At 40.5% G+C, this 13,027-nt stretch overlaps 1 protein-coding gene across 1 annotated transcript in view; it reads left to right on the plus strand.

The window, feature by feature from the left end:
* The window catches only part of HYDIN (HYDIN axonemal central pair apparatus protein), a 144,836-nt gene extending 133,878 nt beyond the window's left edge, over positions 1 to 10,958 (plus strand). Inside the window, exon 18 of the mRNA XM_021703090.1 lies at positions 10,716 to 10,958. Within this exon, the coding sequence (XP_021558765.1) occupies positions 10,716 to 10,958 (243 nt within the window). The remainder of the gene's footprint in view (positions 1 to 10,715) is intronic.
* Positions 10,959 to 13,027: the final 2,069 nt, after the last annotated feature.

The raw sequence follows: 13,027 nt of genomic DNA on the forward strand, positions 1-13,027 counted from the left end.
AGCAGCACTGGAGTGGAAAAAAAGACTTTTTGAAGGAGAATACATCTTAGTCTTGAATTCATCAACCAGCCACAAGATTAATCAAATGTGGGGTTAGAATAAAGACATTTCAGGCATGCAAGATCTCAAAACATTTACCCTCCATGAATCCTTTCTTGGGAAGGTAGTGAAGAACCTTCTCCACCAAAGCGAGGAAAACATGAGATCTGGGGTACAAAGGCTCAGACCCAGGAAAGAAGCTCAAGGAATACCTAGGATGTGCTGTGTGGCATTCTTAGGATGCCAGATGTGTTGCAGGCCCACAGAGCAGTCAGGTCAGACAGGAGTTGCAGAACAGATGGCTCCAGGAGAGATTTGTCTCTAAGAAAATGGAGCTGATAGAAAATCAGATGTTTTAGAGAGGACATTTACTGCTTTGAGAGTTTGGGGATGTGTCCATGATAGATACATTAAACAACAAACAAAGACAAGACAATAATTCCTGGGAAAATAAAAGTTGTACACAAATGGAAATGTAATCACAGTATGCTTTTCATAGCTCAGCTGTGAATAGTATTTGCATGCTCATGGTGTAGATTCTCACCAGAAAATAAGTTTTAACTATATTGGGAGGATGAGGGGAAGAAAGTGATGGAGAGAGGGAGAGAAGAGAGCTGTCATTGTTTTCTGTAGAGAGAAATAAATTGATAATGCTCAAACTGAAAAGAAGTAGCAGCAGGTTCCTTGGAGGAAGGCAAACGCCACAAGAAAATGCAAAAAGAATTGACAGCAGTTGCCTCCGTTAATGGACAAGGATAGGAAAAATGGGGAAGGGTGGGAGAGTGGGTTCGAAGGACTACTGTTTTTCATGTCTTTTTCCTAGAACCATTTGACTTTGCAGATTATTTGTATGTGTACATTTCATAAAAATTTGAAAATTTCAATCTTGCTGCAGGAAAGTATTATAGTATGCTATTACCATTTATGTAAGAAAAAGTAGTATATATGCAAATGGACTTTTTTTTTAAATTGTATTATGTTATGTTAGTCACCATACAATAATACATCATTAGTTTTTGATGTGGTGATCCACGATCCATTGTTTTCGTATAACACCCAGTGCTCCATGCAGTACGTGCCCTCCTTAATACCCATCATCGGGCTAACCAATCCCCCCTCCCCCCTCCCTCTAAAACCCTGTTTGTTTCTCAGAGTCCGTAGTCTCTCATGGTTCATCTCTCCCTCCAATTCCCCCCCCCCATTTTTCCCTTCCTTCTCCTAATATCCTCCATGCTATTCCTTATGTTCCACAAATAAGTGAAACCATATGATAATTGACTTTCTCTGCTTGACTTATTTCACTTAGCATAATCTTCTCCAGTCCCATCCATGTTGACGTAAAAGTTGGGTATTCATCCTTTCTGATGGCTGAGTAATACTCCATTGTATATATGGACCACATCTTCTTTACCCATTCATCTGTTGAAGGGCATCTCGGCTCTTTCCACAGTTTGGCTATTGTGGACATTGCTGCTATGAACATTGGGGTGCATATGTGCACTACATCTGTGTCTTTGGGGTAAATACCCAGTAGTGCAATTGCTGGGTCATAGGGTAGCTCTATTTTTTAATTTTTGAGGAACCTCCAAACTGTTTTCCAAAGTGGCTGTACCAACTTGCATTCCCATGGATCAGAAGAATAAACATTATTAAAATGTCTATGCTACCCAGAGCAATCTATACCTTCAATGCCATCCCAATCAAAATTCCAATGACATTTTTCAAAGTGCTGGAACAAACAATCCTAAAATTTGTATGGAATCAGAAAAGACCCTGAATTGCCAAGGACATGTTGAAAAAGAAAAACAAAGCTGGGGGCATCACGTTGCCTGATTTCAAGCTATATTACAAAGCTGTGATCACCAAGACAGCATGGTACTGGCACAAACACAGACATACAGACCGATGGAACAGAATAGAGAACCCAGATATGGACCCTCAACTCTATGGTCAAATAATCTTTGACAAAGCAGGAAAAAACATGCAATGGAAAAAAGTCTCTTCAATAAATGGTGCGGGAAAATTGGACAGCCACATGCAGAAGAATGAAACTCGAAGATAAACTCAAAGTGGATGAAAGACCTCAAAGTGAGACAGGAATCCATCAAAATCCTAGAGGAGAACGTAGGCAGTAACCTCTTTGACATCGCCCATAGCAACTTCTTTCAAGATACATCTCCAAAAGCTGGTGAAACAAAAGCAAAAATGAACTTTTGGGACTTCATCAAGATGAAAATCTTCTGCACAGCAAAGGAAACAGTCAACAAAACCAAGAGGCAACCCACAGAATGGGAGAAGATATTTGCAAATGACACTACAGATAAAGGGCTCATATCCAAGATCTATAAAGAATTTCTCAAACTCGGGGCTCCTGGGTGGCTCAGTCGTTAAGCGTCTGCCTTCGGCTCAGGTCATGATCCCAGAGTCCTGGGATCGAGTCCTGCATCGGGCTCCCTGCTCTGCGGGAAGCCTGCTTCTCCCTCTCCCACTCCCCCTGCTTGTGTTCCCCCTCTCGCTGTGTCTCTCTCTGTCAAATAAATAAATAAAATCTTAAAAAAAAAGAACTTCTCAAACTCAGCACCCAAAAAACAAATCATCAAGTCAAAAAGTGGGCAGAAGATATGAAAAGACACTTCTCTGAAGAAGACATACAAATGGCTAACAGACACATGAAAAAATGTTTATCATCATTAGCCATCAGGGAAATTCAAATCAAAACCACATTGAGATACCACCTCACACCAGTTAGAATGGCCAAAATGGACAGGGAAAGAAACAACAAATGTTGGAGAGGTTGTGGAAAAAGGGGCTTTTTTTTTTAAGTCATAAAGAATCTCTGGAAAGATACGCAGCAAACTGCCAAGAGTGGCGGCCTCCTGGGATGGCAGCTAGTGGCTATCAACAGACAGAAGAGAGAGAGAGAGAGACTCTTTACCCTTATACTCATTTGAGTTTTACATTGTGTACCTGTATTATTTATTTACAAAGAAAAACTTCTAGGAAAGAAAGAAGCCAGGAATGAAATAGAAGCAAGAGAGCAAACAAAGTTAAAATTACATGGGCTCTAAAGAGAGTGCCCATATCCTTTTAGGACAAGTTCTTTCTTCAATAAATATAAGTGCACGTCTTCTTATAATGCAATTGACATTATCCTTGTAGAACAAATGGAGGAAGAAAAAAACCACTCACAATGCCACCAAACGTATAACCACTGTTAAATTTTCAGTGTATATCTTCTGAACCGTCACTGTGTGTGTGTGTTTGTGTATTTCTACCCCCTCTCATGGGATAATCCGACTTCATTACCATGGGATAATCCGACTACCATTACCGACTTCACTCAACAATGAAGTGTAGTCACTTTCAATATGAATCATTAAGGAACATTCCTGTTCAGATCATTTCAGTGACTGATTTTATTGCATCACTTGGCTCCACCACAGTTGATTTAATTAATCCCCTACTAATAGATTGCTTCCAATTTTTCACCACCATAAACAGTGCTCATGTCCTAATTGCTGATGGCATTCCTCACCATTTCCTAGACTAGACTTCTAGAAATGCATTTTCCGGGTCATATGACATGAACATAACTAAAAGGCTTAATATATCTTAGGAAATTTTCTCCCAGAAAATTTATACCAATTTACATCCTACCCCCAGCAATGTTGAAGAATGTCACCCTCTCTCAGACCCTTGCCAGCATTTGGTTTGTTTTTGCCAAATCTGGCAGATGAAAAAAAAATGTTGTATTGCTAGTGTTTCTTTGGCTTACTGGTAAGGCTGAACATTTTCATATATTTATTGACAAAAAAAAATATTTTTTGAACACCTTCTCCATTCCTGGTACTGTGCTAACTGAAGTGAGAGGCATAAAAGCACACAGAATGGTCTCTTTCTTCGAAGGGTTTACAATCTCAGAAAAAGAAATGAATGCACAACCGATACAGTATTACAGCGCACTGTGTTATGATATGTCACCACAGGGGAGGAAGTGATTAATTCTTCTATAAAACTTAAAATGTTCATACATAAAACATTTGAATGGAGACTTGCGGGATAAGGAGGAGGAAGACAGGGAAATGGGGTGTACGATCCCACAGAGTAGCATAGTTAAGTGCAGTGATGATGTACAGTACACTTGGGAGGGGTGAGTGAGCTGGTAGGGCCAACGCCAAGGGTGCATTTTGGAAATTGACAGTGCCTAGAAAGGAAGCCTAGAAAAGTGCGTTGGGGTCCTCTTCTGAAGAATTTGGAATGGATTCTCCAGACCAAAGGTATACCAGTCTTGATTACAGGCTGCCATGTTGCAAACAGAAAAAGTGGCAAATATCCACCATGAACCCTGGAAATCACATGTCAAGTTTGGGTGTGTGTGTGTGTGTACATTTTCTGTGGTGGGGTTCCATAGCATTCTCAAAGGGGATAAAGGATTCAACACCATTGGCCCAGACCATGGAGAGCCTTCCAGTATCTTCAGCAGGAGAGGAGCAGGATCAGCCCTGTGAAAAAGAACCGTGTCACTAATGTAGACTGGGGAGGGCACAAGCAGGAAGAGGAACTGGATGTAAAGTTTTGAATGATACCGTTAATAATACCCACCATTTACTGAGCACTTATTCTGTGGTAGACAAAGTGCTAGAGGCTTGGCTCCTGTTTTATTTCATCTTCAAGCAGCACATTTAACAGATGAGGAAACTGAAATCGATTTTAAAATTAATCCTGGATCACCTGGCTACAAAGGGTAGAGTCCACAGTTGACCACCAAGTCATGTGACTTCAAAGCCCACTCTTTTAAACATTCCCCTCCACTGCCTCCCTTGTAAAGCTCCAGCACCATTTCTTTCGTACTTCATCTCCTAATTCTCAGTTAATTATTTTAAGTAATAAAGTGACTCACGTCAGGGAAGATAATCAAATGAGTTGAGATACCATATTTAGCAGACGAAAAGGAGAAAGGCCTCGGTGACTGTTCATTGTTCTTGTTCCACAAAGAATTGATCGTCTGCTGAGATAATAGTATAATCCAAAGAAATCCCTAGCTCTGCACATTGGTTCCTGTTGTTATTTGTGTCTTCTCGTTCCATGGAAGGAAATTCTTGCAGATTTCAACTGGCAAACAAGTCATTTTGAAGAAAGTACACAGCATTTTCTTCAAGCTCCATGGTCATTAGCACTATGGAAGAGGAGGTCTGCCTGAGTATATTCACTCTCATTTATTGTTGAAATGACATGTACAAACAATAGCATTCACTTCTGTCTTTTGTGGCAAATATTAAATACACCATGATGAAACTTATCAAAGCTCTGACTCTATTACCTTGGGAGGTGAGCGCTGCCTAAGTGCACTGATGCACTATTATAAAATAAAAAGCAGATGTTATCTTCAGACACGTGACACCTCAGGGTGTCACACTCATCACCAGCAGGCATGGAATTCTGAATTGGAGATGATTACCATCTTTCCATCTTTCACAGTCCTGTGCACGTGCATGTACTAACCTTTCATATGTGTTGTTCATGGGCTGCTCTAAGGACTCAGCCTTTTCACTCCCAATTCACAGAAAAAAACAGAGGCAACGGTTTTGCTGAAGTTTGGATGGAAGGCTTAGGAAAGCCCATTTTTATCATTTTGGGAACAAATATGTGAAACCGTAAGGGCTCATCTGATCCACTAAGGATAATCTCCCCACCTTTGTTTGGTTTTTGTTTTGTTTTGTTTTGTTTTGTTTTGTTTCAGAGGTAATTTAGTGATTCATCAGTTGCATATAACACCCAGTGTTCATTACATCAAGGGCCCTCCTTAATGCCCATCACCCAGTTACCCCATCCCCCTACCCACTTCCCCTCCAGCAACCTTCAGTTTGTTTCCTATAGTTAGGAGTCTCTTATGGTTTGTCTCCCTCTCTGTTTTCATCTTATTTTTCCTTCCCTTCCCCTATTTTCATCTGTTTTGTTTCTTAAATTCCACATATGAATGAAATCATATGATATTTGTCTTTCTCTGACTAACTTATTTCACTTAGCCTTCTAGTTCCCTCCACGTCATTGCAAATGGCAAGATTTCATTCTTTTTGATGGCTGAGTAGTATTCCGTGTGTGTGTGTGTGTGTGTGTGTGTGTGTGTGTGTACCACATCTTTATTCATTCATCTGTCGGTGGACATCTGGACTCTTTCCATAATTTGGCTATTGTGGACATTGTTGCTATAAACATTGGGGTGCATGTGCCCTTTCAAACCACTATGTTTGTATCCTTTGGATAAATACCTAATAGTACAGTTGCTGGGTTGTAGGGTAGTTCTATTTTTAACTTTTTGAGGAACCTCCATACTGTCTTCCAGAGTGAGCCCAATCCCTTCTAAGGGCTCATCTGATCCGCTAAGGATAATCTCCCCACCATAAAATCAATAGACGTAGGACCTTAATTCCATCTGCAAAATCCCTTCACAGTAGCACCTAGATTCATGTTTGATTAAATAACTGGGAGAAGATACCTATACACTAGGAGATGGACATCTTGGGAGCCACCTTATAATTCTGTCTATCACAAATCCTTACAAGCTGCTTCTCTTCTGTAAAGGGTAGTGTCTGTTATAGGCTTTCTTAGCATCCCTCTTTGTTTTCTCAGTTTTGTAATCTATTATTTTTAGCAAATACTGTTGAGCCTAGGGACAGCTGGGTGGCTCAGTCTGTTAAGCGTCTGCCTTCAGCTCAGGTCATGATCCCACAGTCCTGGGATCGAGTCCTACGTTGGGTTCCTTGCTCAGCAGGGAGCCTGCTTCTCCCTCTGCCTGCCGCTCCCCCCTGCTTGTGTGCTCTCTCTCTCTCTCTGACAAATAAATTTTTTAAAATCTTAAAAAAATACTGTTGAGCCCATAATTATGTGTCATGTGGGACATTTCATATTTTGATGAAATGATGACAGTGGCTGTCATTTGTGAGGACTTACTATTTGTCAGATGCTGCTCTGAGTTTCACATGCATTACCTCACGAGAAGCATCACCACAATCTGTGCAGAAGGTGCAGCTCGTGTCACAAGCTCCAAGTGGGAACGCTGAGCCTGGGCATGGTTAAGTAACACACCCAAGATCCAACAGTTCAAAAGCTTTGCAACTGGGACTCAAACCCACATCCCTTTTCCTTCAGAGCCCTCCTTCCTAACCTATTTCCATCAGTTGTTGTCTTACTCTGTTGGAGTTTTGAAAGGTTGTGGAATGTCCTCATAGCTATAATGATTATCATTCATCCATTCCTTCATCAGATCTGCAATCTAATAACAGAAAATATCATATATGCCAAGTCCTTCCTAGCAGCAAAGGACATCCCTAAAAGTCAAATAGCAAAGAGACACAAGGGTGTTGGGGCAGTTTAAAGCTTGACTTTGGGGGAGGATAGTCCAGTACCTTAGCAGCTGGCATTTTAATGTGCCTTGTTCGTGGATTCTAGGATGTACTTGGCTGCCTGGTTTTATGCCAAACATTGATTAATAAGCTTCATCAAAAAGAAAACTCACCAATTCAGCCCTGGAGAGCAACTTCATATCTTCTTTCCAGGGCAGCCAACCTGTGTCAGCAGGAATCAGAATAGAAATGGTACCCATCCATTGAAAACTAATGTCCCCTGACTTGAAATAGCACTTATGCTGGTGACACCGTATCTTCGTTGTGAACAGAGGATTGACCTGTGCTACTGGCTAGAGGAGGAAAATAAATGGTTATAACAGGAGAGATGACATTGACAGAACCTTCTTCCAAAAGGCATTTGCTTTTTGATAAAAAAAGGGACAAAAATGGCATTGATTTATGTTTTAATTGTAAGCTGAGTCTCATAAATGAGTAAAACTATGTAGAGTGCTCCAGGGCCACTAATTTGGGAAGAAGGGCCAACAGCTGAGATGACCTGGCCTAGAACTTTCTTATTTTCTCTTGTAGCTGCCCCTCCACTTGTCCTAACAGCAGGTAGGTAATAACCCCAGGCCTGCAATTCCCATAGGAGTTGAAATGCCAAGTTATGCATCCACTTCTGTGTTCTGATGGAGCAAATTCTTCACCTTCCAAAATCTGAGATCCAGGTCAGTTGGGAGAAGACCTTAAGGATCTGGGAGTAGACTTAACCATCAGGATGACTTTAGCAGCAAGCAGCTAGTGATTCACAACACCCATTCCCTTTTGCTCTTGGACTTGGAGCCAGATGACATTTCTCAGCCTTTTTTGCCTTGAGCATGGCTGTGTGACTGAGTTTTAGACAGAGGAAGTGGCAGAAGTGATGTGTAACATTTCCAGGGTTGGTACATAAAGTTTCAGTATGTGACCCTCCATCCTCTTTCTTCTCTTCTTAGCCAGCTGGATGTCAGTGTGTAGAGTGCTGAGATCCTGCAAGTTAATCATGTCACAATCAAAGAATTTCAATATCCTCTGTTCTGGAGAAGCATCTTGTTCTTTAGGTTTCCCTGAAGCACTTCACCCCAGCCTCCTCTGACCTACATTTTTGTCGTTCACTTGTAAAAGCAAGAACATAATAGGTGTGTTTAAAAGTCACTTGCACACAGCTGAAGAAGGAATTAGTGAACTGGAAGATAGCTCAGAACAAATCCAAAATGAAGCACCAAGAGCAAAAGAATGGAAAGTGCAGATGGGAGTCTAAGAGACAGAGGACACAATAGAAAAGCCATACACACACAAGGATAGGGAAAGGGAATGAGGCAGAAAAAATATTTAAACAGATAATAGCTGAAAATTTTTCAGAAATAAGAGATATCATGGGGCGCCTGGGTGGCTCAGTCATTAAGCATCTGCCTTCGGCTCAGGTCATGATCCCAGGGTTCTGGGATCGAGCCCCGCATCAGGCTCCCTGCTCCGCGGGAAGCCTGCTTCTCCCTCTCCCACTCCCCCTGCTTGTGTTCCCTCTCTCGCTGTCTCTCTCTCTGTCAAATAAATAAAATCTTTAAAAAAAAAAAAAAGAAGAGCTATCAAAGCACAGATTCTAGAAAAGTAGCAAATTCCAAGCAGGATATGCAAATAAACTCCTAATTAGACACCTTATAGTGAACCTGCCCTACAATTAAATATAAAACAGATGAACATAGGGGAAGGGAAGGAAAATAAAATAAAAACAGAGAGGGAGGCAAACCATAAGAGACTGTTAACTCTAGGAAACAAACTGAGGGTTGCTGGAGGGGAAGTGGGTGGGGGGATGGGGTAACTGGGTGACGGGCATTAAGGAGGGCCCTTGATGTAATGAGCACTGGGTGTTATATGCAACTGATGAATCACTAAATTCTACCCCTGAAACTATAGTACACTATATGTTAACTAAATTAAATTTAAATTAAATAAATAAGTAAATAAGTAAATACAAGGGGAAAATCTTAAAAGGAGCTTGAAAAAAAAGATTACCATCAAGTAAGCAGAATTTATATTTTTATAGTAAATAAGATCCTTACAACATTTTTATGACTTGACACCTTAACCAAATTTTTAACTTACTTTGGAGCCTGATTGTGCTATTTGAGATTTTCTTCTAAAGCTAGGATGCTGGATTCAAAGGGCTGTTAAGCAAAAGAGGGTGCTTCAGTTTATCCTATTTAGCTCCAAGGGATTGGCCAAATACCAGTGTTATGGAGGATACAAAAAAAGCCTCTCTACTTAATATAAGGAAGGGATAGCAAACAATTTGTGTTGTTAAAATCTGGAATAAGTTACTTTAGTTGAGAAATGAGTTTTCCTACATCAAAGGTAGATACATTAATTTGTTTATCAAATATTTATTAAGGCACTTATAACTATGTACCAGTTATAAGTGCTGGGGACATATATCAGTGAACACCAACAAGAACAAAAAACATAAGCATCCCTTCTGTGGAGAGCTTATATGCTAGTGCAAGGAAACAAACAAACATGATAAAGAAATCAGTTATACACAATGTTAGAAGATGGTAAGTGCTAAGGGGAAAAAAATAGAACAGGGCAAAGAGGATCAGGATTAGTGGCGGAAGGTTTGTAATTTAAAATATGATGGGCAGAGTCGGCTTCGTTGAGAGGTATCATTTGGCCAAAGACCTTAGGGAGGAAAGAGTGAGCTGTAAGAGTCTAAGTGGTTAAAGGAAACAGATTGGTGGGCATCAATTCCAACTCTATAATTCAGTCCTGTCATATATTTCAAAATAAGTTTGAAATTTTAGCAAACAAAATTCCATTGATTATTATGAAATAATATATATAAAAACTTCCTGTACTGTGTTCATTAATGAAAGCTGTTCATCCTCACTATAACATCATAGAAACTTAGCCCTTGAAAAACATTTGTTTTGAAAAATTACAGATTCCAGGAAGGATGTTGTACCTTCTGTCAGCATCTCAGAATTTGGAGATTAGAGCAGATAATTAGTATAAGCTTGTTAGAGAACTGGACTGTCATCTTGAGAAAGAGATATAAAGAATCTTCACAGAGCATTCAAAAGTGGAATTGTAGGTTTGCTCTTCAGAATCAGATTGCTTTTTGAAAAAAAGAAAAGCCAACAAACACCCAGTTGCTTTGATTAAAAAAAAAAAAAAAAGTTTGTCTCTGATGTGGAGTTCTGCAGTGCCAGCCATTTGAAGTCTAGAGGGCTTTGACATGAGCAGAATGAAAAGCCAAGAATATCTTCACTGTTAACTTGTAGTCTTGTGTTGCAGGCACACACAAAGTCCCTGTGGACGATTGAACCCAGTAAAGGCATGGTTCCCCCGGAAACCGATGTTCAGCTGACACTGACTGCCAACCTGAACGACATCCTGACCTTCAAAGACACGGTCATTTTGGACATAGAAAATAGCAACACTTACCGGATTCCTGTCCAGGCTTCCGGAGTTGGCTCCACCATCGTCTCAGATAAGCCCTTTGCTCCAGAGCTCAATTTGGGAGCACATTTTAGGTAGGGAGACATCCTGGACCAATTCTTACAGATACTACAGATGTTGCATTAGCTGACCATCACCTCTACTTGGAAAAATTATTTTAAGTAAATAGAATTAGTGTCTTCAGCCCGCCCCCCTTCCTGTCTTCATTCTCCCTTCAAATGGATACATCAGCCACAAGAAGACATTTCCTAGGCACAGCATAGTGGAGTTCTCCAAGCTGTGTCCCTCCACACTAGAGAAGAGACTTCTAGAAGTACATTTTTCTCTCAAACATACAATGGCTTCTTTGTGACAAATTTAGAATCTCAACCATGACGTCTCCTCTTTAATTCCAATGCACTGCTAATTCCTCTCCATGAATGTAGAAAATACAGATGCAACTTGGTGGTGACCTAAATAGAGTATAACTTGGAAGGTTAAAAAATTTATTGTATATTATCAGTTATTGCAAGGCCAGTAATTTTTCTTGTATTATGTCCTCTGCTTGTCTCCCCACCCATGCACCAACAATTGAGAAGTTTGCAATTGTCTCCACCTGAAAAGCTAGAGAATCTCCATATTTATATAAAAGGTGGTATAGGATAGACATCTTTGAGCAGAACAGTCTAAATGCAGCTCTGAAAATGTATGAGGTTTGAATGCTAACAGTGGAGGATATATATGGCAGTTTATTCACGGTTCCTCAGAGGAGTCACATGGCTGCCACTAGTCGACTCTTGGGGGCCAGTTGAATTTGGCCTGTGGCAATACTGTGAACAGATCTCAGAGGGGTACTCCTGCCTTCTGGTGTAACAGGCCTTGAAACCAAGATGGACACACTATACTTAGAGAAGATGTGCCTGACAAAAGTCAGTTAGGAGCCCTCCCCAAAACCCCATCCACACCTCCTTTCCTCTGCTCCATCTACAACACATGACACTTGATTGAAGATACATTAACCAATAGGCATGAAGTAACAGGCGAGTCAGATAGTTGAATTTCATTTGTTTTCAGAGAAGCATCCAATTACAGTTTTTGTGTCAGCTAGGTATAAAAATGCTCCTCTCCACCCATCTATTGGCCATAAGCTAGGGCATGTTGTCATTGCGTACCATGCTTCTATTTCCAAATTTCTTGTTAAGTGCACTCAAATATAATTATAGAAAACAATATACTGCACGCCAGTCTTAATTACATGTTCTCCTTAGTCTACAAATAGTGTCACAAAGCCCCAAAGGATTTTCTGACACTTGCCTAGAAATGGAGGGTTAGCTAATAGTTGTCTATGAATGTAGAAGCAAACTGCAACTTTTAGCTGCCAATTTCTCCTCTGGACAAACCCTGCAGTTATTCTTTTCACCATAAAATCATAATGCCAGCAATCCCCAGGAGAAGTGTCAAAAGCAGGGGTGGGCAAAGTGCAGCCCACTGCCTCCTTCTATAAATGAAGTCTTATTGGCACATGGCCGTGCCCGTTCCTATGCAGACAGTTTCTGTGGCTCCCTTCACACAATGGAGAGTTGAGTAGTCATGACCGACCACATGGCCCAACAAGTCTGAAGTATTTATTGTTCATCCCTTTACAGAAACAGTTGGCCAACCTTTTGAACGTAAGGATCTGAAAAAATACCCATATGGCGCCTCTTCTGGTTGCATATTTTGGGGCAACTCCCTAAATTTTCAGAGCTTCTATTTCTTTATAAAATGGGAGAAAATATACTTATTATTACTGGGTTGCTGGGAGGATTGACAGATATACCTACTCTGTATAAGTGACAGAGATGCTGCCTACTTTATAAACAGTTTATATTATTTATTATTTCCCTAAAGCCTGGACTTAGCCATAAAGTCAAGCTACTCCAGTAAGCTTGCTCTGTGGATGCATATTTAGATAGAAATGGTTACACCTGACAGTTGGCAAATACTCATTATTTATCTGATGCTTCAACTTACTTATTAGATATGATGCTATTTCTTTTTTTTTTTTTAATGATTTTATTTATTCATTTGAGAGAGAATGAGATAGAGAGAGCATGAGAGGGGGGAGGGTCAGAGGGAGAAGCAGACTCCCTGCCGAGCAGGGAGCCTGATGCGGGACTTGATCCTGG

Source organism: Neomonachus schauinslandi, chromosome 16 (genome assembly GCF_002201575.2).
Source record: "Neomonachus schauinslandi chromosome 16, ASM220157v2, whole genome shotgun sequence".
NCBI lineage: Eukaryota > Metazoa > Chordata > Mammalia > Carnivora > Phocidae > Neomonachus > Neomonachus schauinslandi.